The 20,466-nt window shown below is 38.1% G+C and overlaps 1 protein-coding gene across 1 annotated transcript in view; it reads right to left on the bottom strand.

The window, feature by feature from the left end:
• Nucleotides 1-20,466, bottom strand: part of NUP210 (nucleoporin 210) — a 69,419-nt gene that overhangs the window by 41,389 nt on the left and 7,564 nt on the right. Inside the window, exons 2-11 of the mRNA XM_005239338.4 lie at nucleotides 17,184-17,320; nucleotides 16,261-16,392; nucleotides 12,205-12,301; nucleotides 9,455-9,605; nucleotides 7,576-7,708; nucleotides 6,622-6,780; nucleotides 6,078-6,146; nucleotides 5,682-5,788; nucleotides 4,462-4,602; nucleotides 3,085-3,222 (exon numbers count right to left, since the gene is read on the bottom strand). Of these exons, the coding sequence (XP_005239395.2) occupies nucleotides 3,085-3,222; nucleotides 4,462-4,602; nucleotides 5,682-5,788; nucleotides 6,078-6,146; nucleotides 6,622-6,780; nucleotides 7,576-7,708; nucleotides 9,455-9,605; nucleotides 12,205-12,301; nucleotides 16,261-16,392; nucleotides 17,184-17,320 (1,264 nt within the window). The remainder of the gene's footprint in view (nucleotides 1-3,084; nucleotides 3,223-4,461; nucleotides 4,603-5,681; nucleotides 5,789-6,077; nucleotides 6,147-6,621; nucleotides 6,781-7,575; nucleotides 7,709-9,454; nucleotides 9,606-12,204; nucleotides 12,302-16,260; nucleotides 16,393-17,183; nucleotides 17,321-20,466) is intronic.

The following is a 20,466-nucleotide window of genomic DNA, read 5'->3' as shown; positions in this document are numbered from 1 at the left end:
TCTTGCAGCCATTCAACAGACATGCTGTTCCAGCAACTGATCAGTCATGGAATAAGCAACAGGCACATAGGGAAACTGCCCTGTCTTGCCACGAGCACCACGAGGGCCTGCGGAATGTGCAGGTGATGCTCCCACAATGGCTTTTCAAGGACAGACTCAGTAACTGCCCAACTTAAAAGCTCAGGTTCATCGTGCCGATTCCCATGAAAAAAACCCAAACCAACAAAAAAAAGAAAACCTCACCCTCTTCCTAGAGCTCTCAGCTCTTGAAGGGTTGTTTCAGAACTAGAAGAGCTTAAGCGAGTGGAATTATTCTACAGAAGGGTACGAACTAATTACTTGATACTGTGGCTATCATCAATAGAGACAAATTATTACACTCTCTTTCTTTATAAGCACTTGGCAGCCAGGAAGGGTAATAAGATTTGCTGCAGGTTCATACTTTATAAAGCAAAGGGCCAAAAACCATTTTGCCAACACAAGTGGAGTGTTGTCCTCCTAGGTGTGTAATACTAGCTACTGAAGAAACAAATTATTACAATGCTGTAAAACGTATAGGTTTTAAACATCATTATTGTGAGCTATGGGAAGTGTCTGTTGAGAAAAATACTATGCAGAAAGGTATACTGAGAATAATGCATTTTTAAAATGCATAAAAAAACCCCAAACTTCCACACTCCAAAATAAGTTTTAAAGTTCCATCACAGTAAAACAAGCGTGGAAATCAGAGCAATTTTTTTGTTTATGTGTATTGTTTTAATTTCTTTAACTTCCTCAGCATTTGCCCTAGCTCATTTTATAATTAAAGTAAAAATTAACAAGATTATAAATATTGTCTAGAAGGACAGCAGAGAAAATAAACAAATTACGCAGAAGTTTAGCTAATAACTTTTACGGGGGTGGGGGGGTATGGGTGGGGTGGGGTGGTGTGGTGTGAGAATCCAAAGGGTACTAATTTCACTTTTTCCTTCCCATCAGCATGCACAACCTGATTACACAAAGAACACTGGCGAGGAATAATAGATAAACAGGTAACAGTATGTGACAGAAGGAGATGCATGAAAAGTAGCAAGAAACATTTAAAGAATGTAAAAGTTCAGAATGTTTTGTAATTATATTTTCAATTAAAATGAGCAGAAAAAATAAAACAGAAACACACAATTCTTAATAATTCTATGGAGTCACCTCTTGTTGCTGTACAAACCAGAAGAATTAGCACTTTCTTCTCTCTAGTAGTCAGTTTGCACTGAGGAGAGAAAGGGTAAACTTCTATTTCAGTCTAATCATGATCAACAGCCTGTAAGCTGAACTCCACAAACTGACTTCACATCACCAGTGACCATGATGACCTCACTAGAAAAAAAAAAATAACCTCCACATACTTAACTTCACAAAGATGGCACTTCACTTCTCGGAAGGAGGGAAGGAAAGAAACATCGGGTTTTTTTATTCTTAGCTGGTTTTTTTTTTTACTTGCTGCAGAAACCATCTTATTAGCACAAACATGAACAAAGCAACTAACAGAAAACTAGACAGCTGACAAAGTAAAACCTAGAAGTCATTCTGACACCATCTGGAAGGAGTTAGTTTAGCTATAAACAGAATTTGGCTAGATCCAAAAATCCCTTTCAACTTATTTTCAGAAACAGTCTAGTCGCCAAATTAAAACAGCCTGCCTCAAAAACTATCAAGTAGGAGGCAAACACTAATCTACAGGCAGGAAAACAACAGTCAAGCTGTGTGCTATTGTAAAAAACCACTAGTATTGTTGAAGGGGCAGACTGGGAAAATGTTATCAGTTTCAGTAAATATAAACTAAATGTTGGGAGAAAAAAAGTTTTTATGTTTTTAATGAAAAAAAGTCACCCTACAGTTAGAATACTGATGCAATTATTGGAGTAACATGAAGGAATATTCTCTAATGAGATATTTGACGATATATGCAAGATAAGGTGAGACAAGAATAGAACTGTAAAACAGGCAGGAAACAGAAAAACACGTTTACTTTCCCTTAGTGGGAAAACTCCAGCAGAAGTTATGATGTACTGAAAATGCAGATTTGTACTAAGAATTTTTACCACACTCTGCTGGTGTGGTTGGGTATAGCATGAACTAAACCAAACTAATCCCACAGAAATTAACAGTCCAGCTGACAGCACTAAACTCAATGGTGTTAACTTCAGATTTACACTAGAGAATGCAGTTTTACCCCTATGAGATTGATTTGTTTACTTCAGATACCATGTGTCCCACTGCCTCTTTTGTATACTTTTTACAGGGAGACCCAAAACTGAGCACTACTTCATGCTGAAAGGGAGAGGTAGGAACCGCGCATAAAACACTTGAGTGCAGGATCTGGGTATCATTGTACTAGGATAAAAGTCTGGGCCAGGGATAAACAATGGCCTTTTTTCTCCAGTTAGACTATACTCAGGATACTGGAAGTATCATTGAATGATCACATGAATACATGAAACTATTTGCTTCATGAAGTGTATGGAAGGATTGACAGACAGGACACACAGAAGAAACAAGAAAAAGATGTCCCTTTAGAAGGGCATAATGTAAATGAAACTGTGGCCTTTGCCTCCCTGTAACTTTTTATTAGAAGCATGAGATGTTTGCTGAGTGAAGGATACTGATGTCAAAGGTTGACAGGGCATGGTTCATTAATCTTGTCATGCCCTTTTTCCAGTCATTTCACACTCTTGATTCATACTCACATACTTCTATCCCTTTACAGTAAATGGTAGCCTCTAATCATTACTATGAAGTTGTGTACCTAGGATGTCTTCTGTAATTCCAAACCACTCAATGCATACTTGTGTGGTGCATGTGTGAGGGAGAGAGGAAGTGAATGAAAGACACAAGATAAAAAGTTGGTGGGGTTTTTATGTTTGTTGGTTTCTTGTGTGCTCTTTTTAAACTACACTAATTCCTGCAAATAAGATCCAATGAAATTCCTTCAAATAAAGTTTTGGATGTCACTGTGCCTGAAGTACCCAACCAACTCCCTAGTGGTTACAGGCCTCGCTGTGCCTGCTTGAGCAATACTTCCTGCATTTACATACTACTTCAGCATACCTGTATGGTGTACTGGTAAACTCCGGCTTTTGGCTGCCAAGGAAATGTCAAAATGCTGGGTGAAACAACTATGGGAACATATATTTCAACATCTTGCTGGTTTCGCACTGGAACTGGTAATGTATGAACACCTCCATCCTACAAAAAGCAAAAGCACAGTATTATAAATGGCACCATAGTGCCTCCTACAATTTATGTTTAGTCATATATAGAGAAGTTGTTGAAAACATCTGAGAGAGGAAGGAAAGCAACTGTTTAGGGTCACTTATGAACACCATTACTTGTGAGCAAAGAGCTCATCACAGCAAAATGTACTATTGCATTAAATGAGTAGTATTACTGTGGAGATACAGCTGCCCACATTAAAAGGCAAACAGCAGTAAGAAATACACTTTCACTACTCCTAGTTTTTGACACCTTGTCTGCAGAGCTAATTCAGTAACTCCACGCCTGCATTTACCACTTGCTCATTCCACTCTGCAGCAGGTGAAGACAAAACTCAGCCTAACAGACCCATTCCTCAGCCCATCTTGACATACTGGCCTTTACAACTTGGCTGTAAGTGTAATGCCGTAACTCTGGCACAACTTATTGTTTCTTATTGAAGTTCTGAAGGAAAACCTTCAGAGCTCTCAGCAGACCTCACTTCACTGAAGACTACCTCTGACACAGAGAATGAACACGGTTTATCATATACAAGGATCTACTAAATCCTACTCGGGGAATCACTAGAACTATTTCATAGCAAATGGGTTCAAGTGTTGAATTTTTCCAAGTTTCAAGCAAAAGCAAATCACTTTCACACCACATGCCCTGGTTAGCCATACCTTCAGCAGCCTGCCCAACTAGCAAAAGTTAATATTAATTTTAAGAAATTTGCAGGCTGATACATTTGGCAGATTTTCATTCCAGCATTTAACATCACTTACCAAATGATAGAAAACTTTCCAAATGTGACTGAATGCAGAACAAGGCCAGGGTATGACACTGATGATCCTACCACAATAAATTGTAAATTTCAATCAGAGAATGTGAAAGGGCCTTTGCACCGGCACACGGAAACGATATGTGCCCACATAAGTATCTGCCATGAAAAAAAAAAACAAGGCTGTGCACCACTAGTTTTAACAGGTGTTTGCCACACACTTGGTAGCAAAATCCCAGTCTTTATTTAGGCAAATCTTCTGTTGACTTAACTGACAGTTTTCCTGAGGTAAGGATTTTAGAATTTGATTCTTAAATCTGTTTAAACAAAGGTGGCTTAGACCCATGTATGTCTTAGGTTTCCTTTTATTATGTGACTATTAAGTCACTACTGCACAAGTAAATTATTTCTATGCCTACCAGTAAAGCAAAAGAGTTATTACGAAAACATACCTGATCTACTACTGATGTCAGTGCAGCATCAATGATAGTCTGACCCTTCTTCACTGCTTTCACATAATGATACGATCCATTCAGAGATGACTTCAGCACCTCAAAATATTCTTTGGACAGCTTTGTACTAATTCTGATATTCTAAAACCAGAACATTAAATAGATATTGCCACAGGTAACTAACATGAATACTGTACAGAAAGCCATAGACATACTAGCAACAAATCAATGAGAGAACAACCATTTAATAACACAATTCAAAGAAACTTATCTGAAACCGCGTAAGAATTTTTCCCTATGAAAATTTCAGTCTCTCAGCAAGATTGTATCTTTCAGACACGGCATTAACTCCAAAGAAAATATTTACTTTTTTAAATTATCAGCAACCTGAAATTAAACACAAAATGTGCTAATATTTATACTACTAAATAATTCACATTTTACAGTAATTTCTTAATTTTGTCATTCTTAAACTGAACAGGGAAGGAACATGCAAATATACCACCCCAATAGCATATGTCTGAGATCTAGCTGAAACTCAGATCTGTATCTCAAGAAGCAAATTAAAGCAACATTCCCATAAATTCAGTATTCTGAAAAGCATAGTTCAATAAATTTTTTTCTGCTAGCAAATGAACTATTGATTTTATTTTTTTTTAAAGCAATGTATATTTGGTACCTAGTACCTAGAATTCATCTTATTTAACTAGCAAACAGTGAAGTGTTTTAGTGCTACCTAATCCATCTAAGCTTTTCCCATAATCAACGGAAAGGACACAGGTAGCTCCTCAAGGATGTTATAAGCCCACCTTGCACCTCATTCTTTAATAGGAAAGATTGCCTCTAGACATGAAATATTGTATGTGATGGGGATTGATGAGATGAAGTACCATATTAGTACTGCTCTCCAGCAGTTACCCCAGTTTGCAATTTCCAGTGCAATGCCTATGCCACATATTTGAAGTGCACTGTCCATCTTCTTTTAGTTTTTTTTCTACAGTACTTAAGACTCCAAGGGACACTTTCACATGAATCTCTGCTTTATTTTACCAAAAAAAAACCCCTCACAACAAAACAATGAGGGGAAAAAAGAAAAGGCAAGAAGCAATATGCTTTGAAATGTCCTAACTCTGTGTAAATAAGAAACTGCTTAACTAATTTCAAAGAAAGACAGGATTTAGGAGACAGGCACTCAGAAGTATATCACCATTTCAACTTACATCAGATAAATACACCTTATGGCTTGATTTATCATACACTTCAATTGTTATTTCATAAAGTCTGCCTGTTTCCAGGATCCATCTGTCACCTGGATGAACTGTAAATCCTACAAAACAGGAAAAACTGAATAGCACAAACCAACAGCCTCTTTACATAATGTATGTAAGCATTTTGCTTCTGAAGATACACATTCATTGTTTTAAGCTGCTGAATACAAAGATGAAAGATACTTACTACTAAACCTATTTTGCACTGAGCTACTTTTCTGAATAAAATTACTTTTCTGTGAAAAGCAATACCAGAAATGGAAGCATGTATATACACAACGACAGACACCAACACAAAAACAAGAAAAATTATATTAAGTGATGAAGAAAACTGCAGCCAGTACCAACCTAAATACTTAGGATTTACAACATAGATAGTGCTGTTTGGTAATCTGGAAACCCCTTCCATACGAATACCTGAAGTCTCAGTAAAGGAAGAGAAATATTTTGACAAAAGTCAAGTAAAGATCAGCTTGTTCTTGGGGCTCCTTATGCCTCTGGGTATTAAAGCTAATTGTACACTGAAAATAAATGTTCTCCCCACTACCCTGAAAAACAGTGAGCATTTTAGAGAGATTTCACTGGAGAATATAATGCTCTAAATATAAAAATTAAGTAAAGCCCCACCACATTTCCACACTGAATAACGGGAACACACATGATTTAATTGATCTTTTGCCAACGTAATTTCTTAGCACATTTCAAAACATCAGGCAGCTCTGTTGGACTGAATTCACAGCAGTGATGCTTTCTATGGCTCTACCAGGTACTCTTGATTTTCAAAACTACTGGTACAAATGTAGATAATTTTATCTTTTTATGCTGCAAAGGGTGGAAATTTTGCCTCCTGCCATGAAATTCCGGATGGAAAAGCATCACCTAAAAAGGATACTCTTGTGCCCAAGTACAAGGTTAGTTTGTCCCTGCTGCAATGCAGTTACAACGGATGTTGCCTGATCCAACTTGGCAACTGGCCAAGACGGATCTCCCTCAGGACCAAGTATGTTGTTCTGTAGCTGCAATCCATACTGATCAGACGGCATCATCAATTCTGTACATAAAACAAGACAACATATGAAACAACAAAATCAAATGTGTCAGTGTTTGGATGCTGATAATTATTTCTGATTAATTTTTACTGATGCCTGGTGCACACATTAAATCAGTATTTTTAATGTCTTACGGAAACAGAATTTCTGTGATTACATCAACACACACGCACAAAATTAACTTCTTGCCTAACTTTAATTTCTTTGAAGCTGCAATTTTCAATTAACATCATCCCACCCTTTTGACCTAACATCCAACTCATTCCCAGCTTCAGAAGTGGCCAAATAACTTTCTATGAGTTACTGATAATTTCTGCTGCTCCATTCTGCACTACTAGCTGACATAGTGAGCCTAGTAATCATTTATTTAGTCTCTTTCAAAAAATAATGTCAGTCATTACGAGCACAGGCTCATTGTAAGCTGCAGGCACTTTTCTGTTAGAAAAGTTACTAATTAGATTTGATTTAACTAAGACAGAGTTTTAGTAAATGGAAAATAAATGAGTACATCTAAAATGACAGTTAGCTCCTATTCGAAGTTATCCCTAGCTTCGTGTCCTTCACAAACCTGCAATAGTATATCCTTTATAGACACAGTTTCTTTGAGAGAAAAATTAAACAGCTGTATCATGTGGTTTAGGAAAACAGTATTAAATATTAAAATATTTAATTTAATTGATTTATTAATTATTAAATCTTAGCAAAAAACACAACTTCTCAGCCTTTAAAAATTCACATAGGGTTAAAAAAAAAACCAAAAAAACAAAAAACACACAACCACAAAACACAGGACAAACCTGTAATCTTCCCTTGCCTTATTTTCTGAACTCTGTACTGAATTGATGTTCCTACCAGAAGATAAATGTCATATGCTGGATTCAAAAGAATGTTTTCCAAAATTAGCAATCTGACTTCTGCAGGTTGTACATGCTATTGAGGGTAAAGAAAAAGAAAAAGCAACATTGAAAGCAGTTTACTTGTTTGAAACAGACCACACAGTAATAACTTAAAATCTGTAAGTGAAAAATATTACTTGCTGTAATTGGCTCTTTATTATCATCTCAAATTCAGTCACAACAGGGACATGCAAAGCACAATGAATGGTAGGAAGATCTGCTCTATGCATACTGTGCAAGGCTGAAGAAAAAAAATCAAGTTTGCATGGGCATGATTTTGGTTCAGTTTTCTGGAGAATACAGATAAACTTGAGGCAGATGCAAAATGACTATTCAGACATCTAGAAATTTATTTTCCCTACTGTAAAACATGGTACTTCCACACAATATAACCATTACAACTTCACTGAGGAACCTGTATCAAATTCACTAGTCTTTTAGATTAGGAATACAACAGGTAATTGTATAAATTCCATTACAGCTGTTTGAGGGATGTTAACTGAAATGGCAGTCCAGCAGCAGTGACAGATTTAAAGGAACTACTAACCAGAAAGCCATAAAAAAATTGCAAATGGAATAATATTATTTCGATTTCACTTACAGTATTCGCTCAAAACTAATTCAGAAAAATATTAAAACAGAAAGCTAGTAAAGCTACAAGCATTCAAGGAAAAAAAAAGTCCGCCTGATACACAGGATAACTAACTTCAGCAATTAGGTAGAACTGTAACAAAACCACAATTCTTAACATGCACTATTATTTGTGCCACGTTATTAGTATTACATACATTTAGGTAATATTTTCATAGAACACTTTTTACAAGTATGCGTTTGATAGTCCAAGGCAATTCTGCTTTAAACAAAAACATTACGTACAACATGTAGTAACACAAATCTGCAAAAACAGACTGCAGATATGAGATGAACTTCAGAAAAACTCCACTATTTTATAGAAGGATTTTTTTTTTAAGGTGCAGCATTAAATTGATACTAGCACAACTGCAAGTATTCCTGCAAGGGACAACCTGTAAGAACTCTCAGGTGTTTGCAAATTCTATTAAAAGAAAAAACACCTCTGTTACTAGAGTTGAAGGAAAAACTCAGTCACTGCAAGTTACAAAGAAACAGCATAGATTTATTTAACAGCTAAAAACACTGCCAGTGCTGCAGTTTAACACCCTTGTAGCACTGACATTCTGATCCCAAAGCCCTTGCTTGGAGAGGAGCATCCAATGAGGTAGAATTACATACCAAGTATCCCTAAGACACCCATTTCAAGCACAACAGGAAATAAAGGTATATCCAATATAGTAATCCTTGTTCTAGCTATTTATTTATTTATTGAAAAAAGGACCTAAAGTGTTCTAGTTGGTTATTTTTAAAAAGAGGTAAGAGGCCAATGCCCTATGCAGCATGATTCTAGGTTTTATATATATAATATGAATGACTACCAGGAATAATAAAACTGTACAGAAGTATTTGAAGTGTATTCCTCAGGGCCTTTTGTCACAGTTCAGTCTAAGAATGATGCCTGGCACATGCTCTGTCCTGCACTAGGTAACTGCACCAAACTCCAAACCTTTCAGGGCGATCAAGAGCAGCACTGTAATCTTTTGTGATATGGACTACAGAGTTGATCCAGTAGGACAGAGATGCAGCACTGATATCCACAACGTGACTACAGCAGGGCAAGCTTACAGTACTCCTGTAACACTGGACTAAAAGACTACATAACTGGGGGGGGCGGAGAAAGAAAAGAAAAAGAATGCAAGTTTCTTACCTTATAGACACTTTCCTGTATTCTTGCTTTCAATTTAGAACTCCCTGTTTTCATTCCAGACACCAAAATGGTATCTCCTTGCTTACCAACTTTTTCCATCTCCAATATATAGGAAGGTGGAATGTAAGTGGATTCTAAGAACTTGAGTATACTGAAAGGTAAACCAAAAAGTGAACAGAAAATTGTTAACTAATCTTTGTAAACTCACAAGAAACACCACCAGCATCTATTCCCAGCTATTTCCGTTTTTAAGCAAATTTAAGATGTCTGCTTGGGACCAGCTATCCAAATTTTACTCATTCTTCAAGATATCTGCAGCTAACTTCTGTGACTGATAGAAGTTTGTTTGAAGCTTGTTTGTGGGCTTTCAAGAGATATCAGAAGACTGCACATGTTGTCTACAATGATCTCTCCAGTTTTTACAATAGGCGTAGACTGCAAAAACTCTCTATGTTATTGTAGAACAACTGATGTGAAAGACCCAAAGCTTATGTTCATAAAAGCAACAGCTTAAACCAAAACTTAACTGTGACCTACAGGAAGAAGTTAGGATTAATTTAATAAATTACTATGAAAAAAAATGTACAACCAGAGTACTTGTAATAACGCTTAAGATATTTCAGTTTGATGTGATGACAGAGGAAAGGAATTTGCCATGAATGTGTAAATGACAGGACAGAAATTGAAAGAGGATCATCTTCTGAAGTTTGCCAGCTTCCATATGCACATGATCTGTTTGGCTTTATGTGCACTTCCACAGCACAATCAGTAAAGCCATATTGAGAACAGTTATAAATATTAACATTTATGACAGTTCATTGTTTATTTTGCAAAGCTGTAACATGATTAGAACATTTTTATGTTACCATAGCTGTGCTAACAGTACAGCATATATCAATATTAGTTTGGTTAAAACCACATCTCTAGCAAATACACTGAAACAAAAAGGACTATGGACTAGGACTTGGATTGTAAAATGCACTGAACAATTAGCACACTGCCTGGCTGTCATTATAGATAGGGGCCATATACTCGTACCTGCAGCTTCAAGTGTATTATGGGCTTAACAGGCCTTCCCTTGGGTAATGCTGTGTGTTTGTTTCTCTAAGGCTGCATAATTGGAGTTTGTGTTTACCCAGCAGAAAAAAAGTCCTATTTGCTACCCCTACCCCATTTCTAAGGTATTTGGAACATAGGTTTGAGGACTGAAGTTAACTGTTAACCATTCTTCTCTCTAAGAGAACTGGTTTCCCCACATGCCAGTCATAGAATCATCCTATGAATAAAGCCAGGTTCTTTAAAGGAAAGTATAGTTTTCTACATTATTTTATGTCCCACAATTTCCCTATATTTTGCTGGAACCTGTTTTCTGAAGTAAGTGAAGTCTCTGGTGCAGGAGTTTGAATCTATTTCATCTCATAAGCTTACTATACGTTAGGAAATTTCTGACTAAAGATGTATTCAAGAAGTGTCTGTAGACTGCTGTGTGACAAAAAACAGTTTCAGGTGTCTGGTTAAATTCATGTATATCAGGGAGGCATTTTTTTCTACCAACATTCATGTCAAGCAAAGTCAAGATTTACCACATAAATACTAGCATAATACCACAAATAACAGGGCCCCGCTGTGTTAACACCAGCTGGTATCAGTGCAGAGGTAAAATTCTTGGAGTTCAATTTGAAAAATATCCCTTACTACTAAGCAGCTTTCAATTCTGGTTATTTTAATAAGGATGGAACCCCAAATTTCTGTTTGAAGTCACTGAAGAACAGAACTACTAAGTCATCGCTGTAAAACTACACCGTACATATGCTTAATAAAAAAATCCAAACAAACAGAAACACACCACTACCATAACAGAGGCCAAAGATGGTCAGCGACAAACACAGGAGGAAAAAAACATTAAAAAAAATATAATCATAGGGTCTGGATTCTATTCCTATCCTTGCCATAGGTGAACTTTCTGACTTTTGGGCAAGAACTTCATCTCCATTAAATGCAGGAAGAACTTCCTTATTGTACAGAAATGCTAAAACACACTTCTCTCATTAGCGAGTTGAAAAGCATTCAAGATCTTGGGACAGAAGGTTCCACAAAAATTCCAGTTAACTTATTGAGTCAGTACAAATGATGAACCGAGAATCATGACTTATTTATTAAGCAAGTGCTTTCCATTCATTGCTCTGTCTGAAAGACAATATATTGAATACCTTCATTGAATGCCTTTCATTTAATTATGTCACCTGGCTTTATGAGCTGTAGCTAGCTCACAAGCAGCCACTTGGTCAGTTCCAATTTAAATATTAACTACTTTGAAAGCTATTTCAATACCAGTACTAAGTGTTGACTGAAACCTGAAACTCTTCAAGTTCAGAGAGCTCCTTTCTGAAATAGAAGAGGACTTTCTTCCTTCAGAAAAAATATCTAAAAATAAGCCTGTCTGCCAAAATCCTAAGATAACAATCTTATTGATAAATCTTTCCTTTGCACAAGATGTTTCAGGAAGATCACCAATTGCATCTATTTATTTCTAGTTGTTGCATTAGGGCTACCTGGGCTGCTCATTAACGCTATAAATTGTTAAATTAAACAGGGATATGAGTCCTCAGGCTGTTGAGCAGGCACTTAAAAAAAACATCCTGAAACAACTAAGCCATAAGCATTATTTCAGGCATCAGCTCGCAACAGCTAGACATGGGGAAATAGTTACTCAAACATGATAATTTCAAGAAAAAATTAAATTAACATACCGTAATGCACTGTGGGAATCTGAGAAGCCATCAGCCTCTGTGTCTTCTACTATTGTCCAGTCAAAGACTAACCCTGCCAATGTGCTGAAAGTGTTTCCTACAAATCAAAATCAAATTAAAACAAAAATAACCAAAAAGCATACAGTCTTCCTGGAACAATGACTTTTTCCCCCTAGAAAATTTCTGTATCTTACCCCCAAAAGAAGCAATATCTGTATTTAGTTAAAAATCACAATCTACCTTGCTTTACTGACTTCTGCAAGTTTAAGATGTTTCTGTTAAGTGGCTTTTCTGTTCACATTTTGCAACACCATATTCCACTTTATGGTTTTCACAAAGCCCATGAGATAGGTGGTGGCACCTGCACCTATCATCCACTTGTCAGTCCTCAAGACATCCTTCGCACCCACCACCTCCTTTCCCCTTTGACCACAAAACCCTTACCATTTCTTGGATATTAGCAGGACATACATAAACCTCCCCCCTCAAGCAGCCAAACAATCTTTCATTTTGAAACACGTGGATCTCAGTTCGCAGCACAGATGAACTGCACTTCCCACAAATACTGTTTTGGTTTTGAGCACAACCATGATTTATCCATAACAGGAACAAGTTTTCACTCAAAGAACTCAAACTGAGCACCTTCTTTCCAGAAACTGTGAACCACCAGAACATGAGAAATTGCAAATGGTAAAAAAGGAACAAAAAGGAACAGAAAGGAATAAACAGACTGAAAACAAAGATTTATCATTATCGTATTTAAGTGTAATGAGCTGCTAATATGAAAGATCTTACAACCTTCAAGATGAGTCTTGCTCTGAATTGCAGAAGTTGCAAATAAACACTGAACTGGAATCCCAGTATTTACTATATTTTAAAATATTTTTTCATTTGTGTTATTTCCTTGACATTTATATCTATATTAATAAAGTAAGAATCAAAGCAGATTTATCATCAGATTCTTATGCTTAAAGGTTTATGACTTTTTAAACCACAAAAATATTTTAAGACAAGGTAACACAACACACAGCCTATGTTGTTGCTCCCATTTCTATACAAATTACTGCATATAGCTCCAAATCCCAGATAAATAGGATTTTAAACACAAAACTCTAAACACACAAGGCAATATAATTAAAATTGATTCAGAATGGATTAATTAACATGCATTCAAGTCTGATTTTCTTTAATGATGCATGGTTTGGCTTTGCAAAGCTGTATTGCACCCTTTTGTTTTGCTGCAACTGAAAATAACAAGGTCAGTGGAGAAACGCCCATGGCAGCACTATGAAGAAGCTATGCCTGGACAGAGACAGTGCTGCAGCCAATTGGTAGCAAAAGCTTGAAACTGTCCCTTACAGCTTCTGAAAGACCGCCGGGCCTGGGTGTCCTGGCTCCTGTCGGGGTCCCTCATTACAAAGACAAAGTCAGGTTATCAAAGAAACTATCATGGGCATTCCCCAGACAACGAAGGGTCTCACTCGTTCAAGCCAGGATCAGATATCTCTGCAGCATGGTGGGCAGTGGCTGTCTCCACGTTAAACCCAGCAGCAGCAGCACCCAAGGAGGCAGACAGGTAATACAGCACTTGTGATGAACCATAGTACGTCTTTATCCTTCCCTGAAGGATCACACAGCTGTAACAGGAGCTGCAGACCAGCTGCCCTTCGGCCAGCTGTAACATTACCCTCCCAGGCTCCTCAGATGTCAACACAGGCAGTGACTTGCGTTCCCACTCCACAACCATAACCTCGCCCAGAGCTGCTCCTCCTCTGTGATGCTTCAGCAGAAATGTGTCTCTCTCACTGGCAAGGCTGGAGTAAATCCCAGTAAACAAAGAGAGATGTCTTGATGCGCTGTGCTCCATTGCTGCAGCAGGAAGCCAGCGTTCCTTGCACACTCACAGCCAAAGAAATGCAAGCTCACATCTTTAAGCCTTTCTCTTACTTAACTCACCTCCAGGGAAGTCATAATAAAATAACTTGAGCTAAGTTCAACAGATAAAAGAAAACAATATGTGACTTTTTCCCCCCTCTACATTCTATACTTTACTTGGCCAAATATGTCCATGATAATCTTCCTAACTTTCATTAATGATCTTTGAAAAGCAGTATTTGGGAATTGAGTTTATATTTGAAGTAGCTTATTAAAAACACGTACAAAAAGAAATCCACAATTACGTAACTGATTAAAAAATAGAAATTATATAAAAAATATATATATGTGGAATAGAATAAGGAAAGAAACTATTCCTGAAGATATACCCTGTATAATCCATAGTAGGATTCTACTCCTCTACACAGGATTAGAATCATCAACATTAATGAATGGTCTGACCCACACCAAGTGCAATAATCTGGCAATATAAAATACAATAATCACCATCTGCCCAAAGCAAATTGCACTTGGTATATCCCTAGAGCCTACTTAACAACTATACATACCAGGGAAAAAGCTCTGTCACTACAGCATTGTATACGTACAATTATTGATACAAAGCATCTACTCCCCCTCTCACACAGGCTGCACTAACAGGCTTGACACCCGTTCCTTGTGCAAGTTTTCAGCAAAATTAAGCAGATTTTTCCCAACAGTCATTGAACTGGATAACTATTTTATATTGATTTTCTCACCTTCTGAATATTAAATAAAAAGTGTTCAAGAGTCCTTTATTCAATTCTCTGACTTTTCCTGAACAGTTATATCCCTCAATAAACTTGCCACTGCTCTTGAATTTATTTTTTAGAGTGTTCCAAGAAAAAACACTGAGAGTCTAATATGTCCAAAGGTCTCCCAAGAATGGATCTCAAGGTCATTTGGGTCAAAAAGAACTGATTTTCAAAGCTTTTGAGTGTATCCTGATCTTCTAAACTTAAACAATGTGTTGACTAGAAGCCATAGGACTAAACTTCCTAATCTTCAATCATGCAGATTAAACATTCTTTGTGAGTTTGGAACCATTGCTCCTGTTCAGACTCTAACCTGGGTGGCTACAAGCACAAATTTGTCTTATTGAGCATACTTGAAAGTTTGCAGAAACGCCAAGCCAAGAATCCAGTATTACACACAGTATAAGAAAACAAAATTATTTTTCATTATTAACATCGTAACATGGTATTCATGACTTACAAAAAAATTAAATGTAGGATGAGCTCAATCACCCAAAACAAAAAATTCAACCTTTTCTAGCTGCTTTACATATAATTTCCTTTCAGCCCAGCAGTTGTCCTAAAAATCACTTGGTTTGTGTGAGTGTTGATGCATGCATAAAAATAGATTGTTGAAACTAAACTAAATTCTTACCAGCATCATAGCTCTTTTTCTGATGCTACAAACAGTAGGAAAAGCAGAAGTTTTCTGCTCCTATTAAATAATGATGCATTCAGCCAAGTGTACTGACTTTTATGATCCTAAATGATACCTCCCAAAAGTGAGCGTAATAATTAAGGAATATTAATCCAAGCAATAGGTGGTTTGGTCTTCAACATAATCTTTAAAGATACTGTTGGACACTTAAATGGACTCAGATAAAATGTTCTTTTGCAAAATTTATTAGACTACCTCAAAAGAAAAAAAAGAAGAAAAACCCCCACAACTGAACAGATTTACTTCACATCCCTGTGCAGCCTTGCTCAGCCTAGTTAAATCCCGATGGAACACTTCAACAGGACAAGTTCTGGGACTTCTTCCATTACATTTCTACTCCTAATCTGGAGGCAGAATTGTTAAGAACTGATACCTTTTTTTTAAAAAAATTCTGATTTTTATAAATACCACTAGCACTAGCTTTCTTGGGGGGGGGGGGGGGGGGGGCGGGAAGGGAAAAAAGGCAACCAAAAGTTGTTGGCAATCAGTGTTTAATCTTCCTATTCAGGCAATATGTAGATTTTATTTTACACTTTAAAAAAATAAGCTACTGAATGTATTATCCAGAGAGCTCCCTTTAAATTACTGAGTTTGGCTTCTAACATTCAATTGTGTTGCAAGTAAAACCTGTGCACGTCAGACAATTGGAATTTCAACATATATTTTATCTCTTACTAGTAAATCTCTTACCTTCAGAATCCAAAGCCTGAATTTTTAGCTCCAGTGGTGAATCTTCAAGATAGAGTTCTCTTGTTGTGGACACAATTTGGATATCATGAATTATATCAACTATAGCATCACAACGAAGCACTTGTCCAGTCACTTGAAGAGACATCAGAAAGACCACATGAAACCAGCAACACTGGACGTGCTTATCAAGAGCACCACCAAGACAAAATGCACCTCAAATGTAGCCAAAGGCACAAGACACTGAAGGAACTGAAACTGGGTCATGACCTTGACTAATAAACTCTTGGTCAAATGGTGATTGTGGCTAAGCAAGCAGGAAAAGCAGTTCCCTTGCCCACTGAACTTTAGAACAAATCTTTAAAAAACCTGTGATCTCCACCTACACTAATAATTACAGATGTTTTCTCTGAGTACAGAGTAAGAGTTTCTACAGTGCAACTGCCAGATGTGGTCCATGTCCTAGAGAACTTCATGACTTTTACCCACAGATGATAAACCCCTATATACTTCTTCATTTAGTGACTGTAAGACATTTAATTGGCCATCTGGTTTTGCCTATCTGCCATTATAAAAACTAACCTGGCACACTGTATGACAGACAAAAAGGCAATTTCCAGCTTTTAAAATGCAAAACATCTGAATTTGCATTATATAAAAAGTAGGTACTGAAAATTATTTTCAGCCACTCCACCCACCTTTTTTTTCCTCAAGGAATTACCTGTTTTCCTGTTAACATCATTAATACTTATTTGAGGTGTTTAGCAAACGGAACTTTGAAACCATATCCATGGAAAGTCTAAAATTACTATGCATATGAACAGAAATGTCTTATTTTGTGCACTTATACATCTCTGCTTTGTTTCTGAAGGATGCCAGGATCCCCATAAAAAAGCAGTGGTATGCTTACAAAAATTAAAACTTACTTATATCTTCAGCAAAGATGATACTTGTCAGACGTGTGGGCTGTGAGGACTGTGCCTGGACAACAGCCTTCTGTGAACACTGGCGCTCATCCTGATCTGCCAGCTCTATGCTTGCAACCTCTGGCCTGGTGGAGGACCTACAATATTATTTGGTTGTGTTAGCAGGATTTAAGTTACTGCTAGAAAGGAATCAAAGGTCTGGTTTAAAAGCTACAAACATCATTCACATGAGACAGGCTACACTGTCAGGATGGCAACAGCTCCTTCAGGACTTCAGCAAAAGCAAGCGAGGGCTGAAGGAGGGGGAAAGCACAGCCAGAAGCCCACCAGAGCCCAGGCAGACAAACACAGCATTCTCTCTATTGTGACATGCTCACCGTTGAATGCGATTCAGAGCTATACCCTGCTACTTAACGAAGTTAACAAAGCCTCTGGCCCAAGCATTAGCTTAGAGGTGTGGACAAGCAAAAACACATACAGAATATTGAGGCAAAATGTAGAATAATTTTAACTGAAGGCCTGTTCACCACTTGCATTCTAAAAATGTTTGAATCAAAGCTCTAAAAAAACCGCATGTTCTCCCTGATGCCAACACATCACAGTTATGTATGTTTGCTATGGCAGAGACTCTGAACATCTAAGAAACAACATTTTTTAATCAAGAAATATGAATAAAAATATAGTCAGTCTGTTTAGCTGAAGTACATACCACTGTAAACCATGCGAAGTTGTATAACCACCTTTGTTGAAACATAAGCTTACATGGAATTCTGATCTAAAATTGATGCATCTGTTACTTCCTGCTCCGACTTGTACAGCTTTTCTAAAGACACGTGCTTCAGGAATGAGCTTGTGGGAAGCTCCTCCTCAACATGGATGTGCAGCCCGGTTCCTACTTCCTCTGTGCCAAAAGCATCAAGATGAATGAGAGGTGGGATGGAAGTGTTTAAAAGTTATTCAAAAACATGCCTCTTGAAATTAGAGATGGTAGCAATGATGGTAGAGATGGCGAGGCCTGAATGTAGACTGCTCAAAGCGATTGCAGTATTCAAGCAGGCTATACCTCTTGCACACAGTTAAAGAGTGTCACCACTCTGGAACTAGGATGAGCTGCTAACTAACCATTTTGGAGAACCGTTTGGGAGAACTGCGTCATAGCTTCTCCACAGAATTCCTTGCTCCTGCTACACCTTCAGGAGTTACTGGCACCCTGCCTGGCCCCCAGCTCAGAGCCCAGCACCCTGCTTAAGCCTCTAATGAATTAAATGTCTGAAACAGCCATAGCTGTTTGTTCAGAAGTCCTGAGTCAGAGCTCTTTCACAAGGGTCCTTTGAAGGCTTAAAACAATGAAAGAAAGCACTGATGACAACGCTGTTCAGGAATTGCTTCTCCCAGATGATGACAGCAGTTCTGATGAAAACATTGCATTATCCAGTAAATGCAATCTAAACCGGGCACTAGATCCCCACCTGGTAAAGTTGGTGAAGCTGGATTGATTTAGACTTTTCTTCTGGAGGATGTTTGAAGATGCCCACCTGTGATCTATAGGAAAAAATCTTTTAACTCTGCAACGAGCCAAAGGAGACTTTCATACGGCAGTATCATGCCCTTCTCCCCAGACACAAGTTTTACACACTTTTATTACTGATAGCACCAACCAATCCAAAACACTGAAAAACAAAATTTCTTGTTGTAGTGGGTTTGCATGGCAAGGTTTTGGGAGCAGGAAGGGCTACAGAGATGGCTTCTGTGAGAAGCTGCTAGAAGCTTCCCCCATATCTAACAAAGCTAATGCCAGCTGGCTCCAAGATGGACCTGCCAATAGCCAAGGCCAAGCCAATCCGTGACAGTATCCCTCCGGGATAACATATTTAAAAAGAGGGGAAAAAAATCTGTGCAACAATTGCAGCAGAAGAGAGGAGTGAAAATATGTGAGAGCAACAACCCTGCAGACACCAAGGTCAGTGCAGAAGGAGGGAGAGAAGGTGCTCCAGGCACTGGAGCAGAGATTTCCCTGCAGCCTGTGGTGAAGCCCATGGTGAGGTAGGCTGTCCCCCTTGGCCCACAAAAGTCCACGACAGAGCAGATATGCACCTGCAGCCCCAGGACTCCCCCATGCTGGAGCAGGAGGATGCCCAAAGGAGGCTGTGACCCATGGGAAGCCCATGTTGAAGCAGATTTGCTGGTAGGATGTATGGACCCATGGACAGAAGAGCCTACACTGAAACAGCTTTGCTGGTAGAACTTTTGACCCCGTGGGAAACCCACACTGGAACAGTCCGTTCCGGAAGGACCGCAGCCCATGGAAGGGACCCACACTGGAGCAATATGTGAAGGACTGCAGCCCATGGGAAGGACTCACATTGGAGAAGTTCATGGCGAATTGTCTCCTGTGAGATGGACACCACACTGGAGTGGGGGAAGAGTGTGAGGAGGTAGAGAAATCAGGAGTGAAGTTGAGCCTGGGAGGGAGGGAGGGATGGCGGGAAGGTCTTTTTAAGTCTTGACTTTTAGTTGTCATTATCCTACTCTGATTTGAATGGTAATAAATTAAACTAATTTCCCCGAGTCAAGTCTGTTTTGCCCATGATGGTAATTGCTGAGTGATCTCCCTGTCCTTATCTTGACCTCCAAGCTTTTCGTCATATTTTCTCTCCCAACTCATGAGGGAGGGGAGTGATAGAGTGGCTTTGGTGGGTACCTGCCACCCAGCCAGTCAAACCACACTTGTTAACTAAATCGTATCCATTTAAAAAAAAAAACACATCACAGTAAGTTCAATTATCTTAGAGTTAAGAGTTGCAGTCCAGGTGAACATGGACCAATCCAGTTGTAGTCACAGGAATAAAACTGCAAGTTGTGTTTTCAACCTTAAGCAGTGAAAAGCACAATTCTGAAGACAAAATCCAGTTGCACAAGACACCAAGATCCCTTTGGTTCGAAGCAATCGGTAAGACAGCAAACTGCATTTCTTACAGAAACCTCACATGAAACAAAAACACACGTGTTAGCTCTCTAGTTCCCCTACATATGGGTCTGGATTTTATCACACTACACTGTCCAAATAATGAGGCCCCAAAAGCTTGCAGTCCAAGGGCACAACACCCGTCAGAACACTTTTAATTGTGCATGGTAATAGCGGCGTAGAGGTTCATTGGACACTACTATGCAGTATGGTATTTTTGTCTTGGGAGAAATTAATTAATTTCAAGAATTTTTAATTCATAATATTGGTGTGCTCCCAAAAATATTTTGCCTACACAAAGACTAGTTTCAGAGGATT

Source organism: Falco peregrinus, chromosome 5, assembly GCF_023634155.1.
Source record: "Falco peregrinus isolate bFalPer1 chromosome 5, bFalPer1.pri, whole genome shotgun sequence".
Taxonomy (NCBI): domain Eukaryota; kingdom Metazoa; phylum Chordata; class Aves; order Falconiformes; family Falconidae; genus Falco; species Falco peregrinus.
The sequence above is the reverse complement of the archived record's forward strand: the minus strand, read 5'-3'. Positions and strand labels throughout refer to the sequence as shown.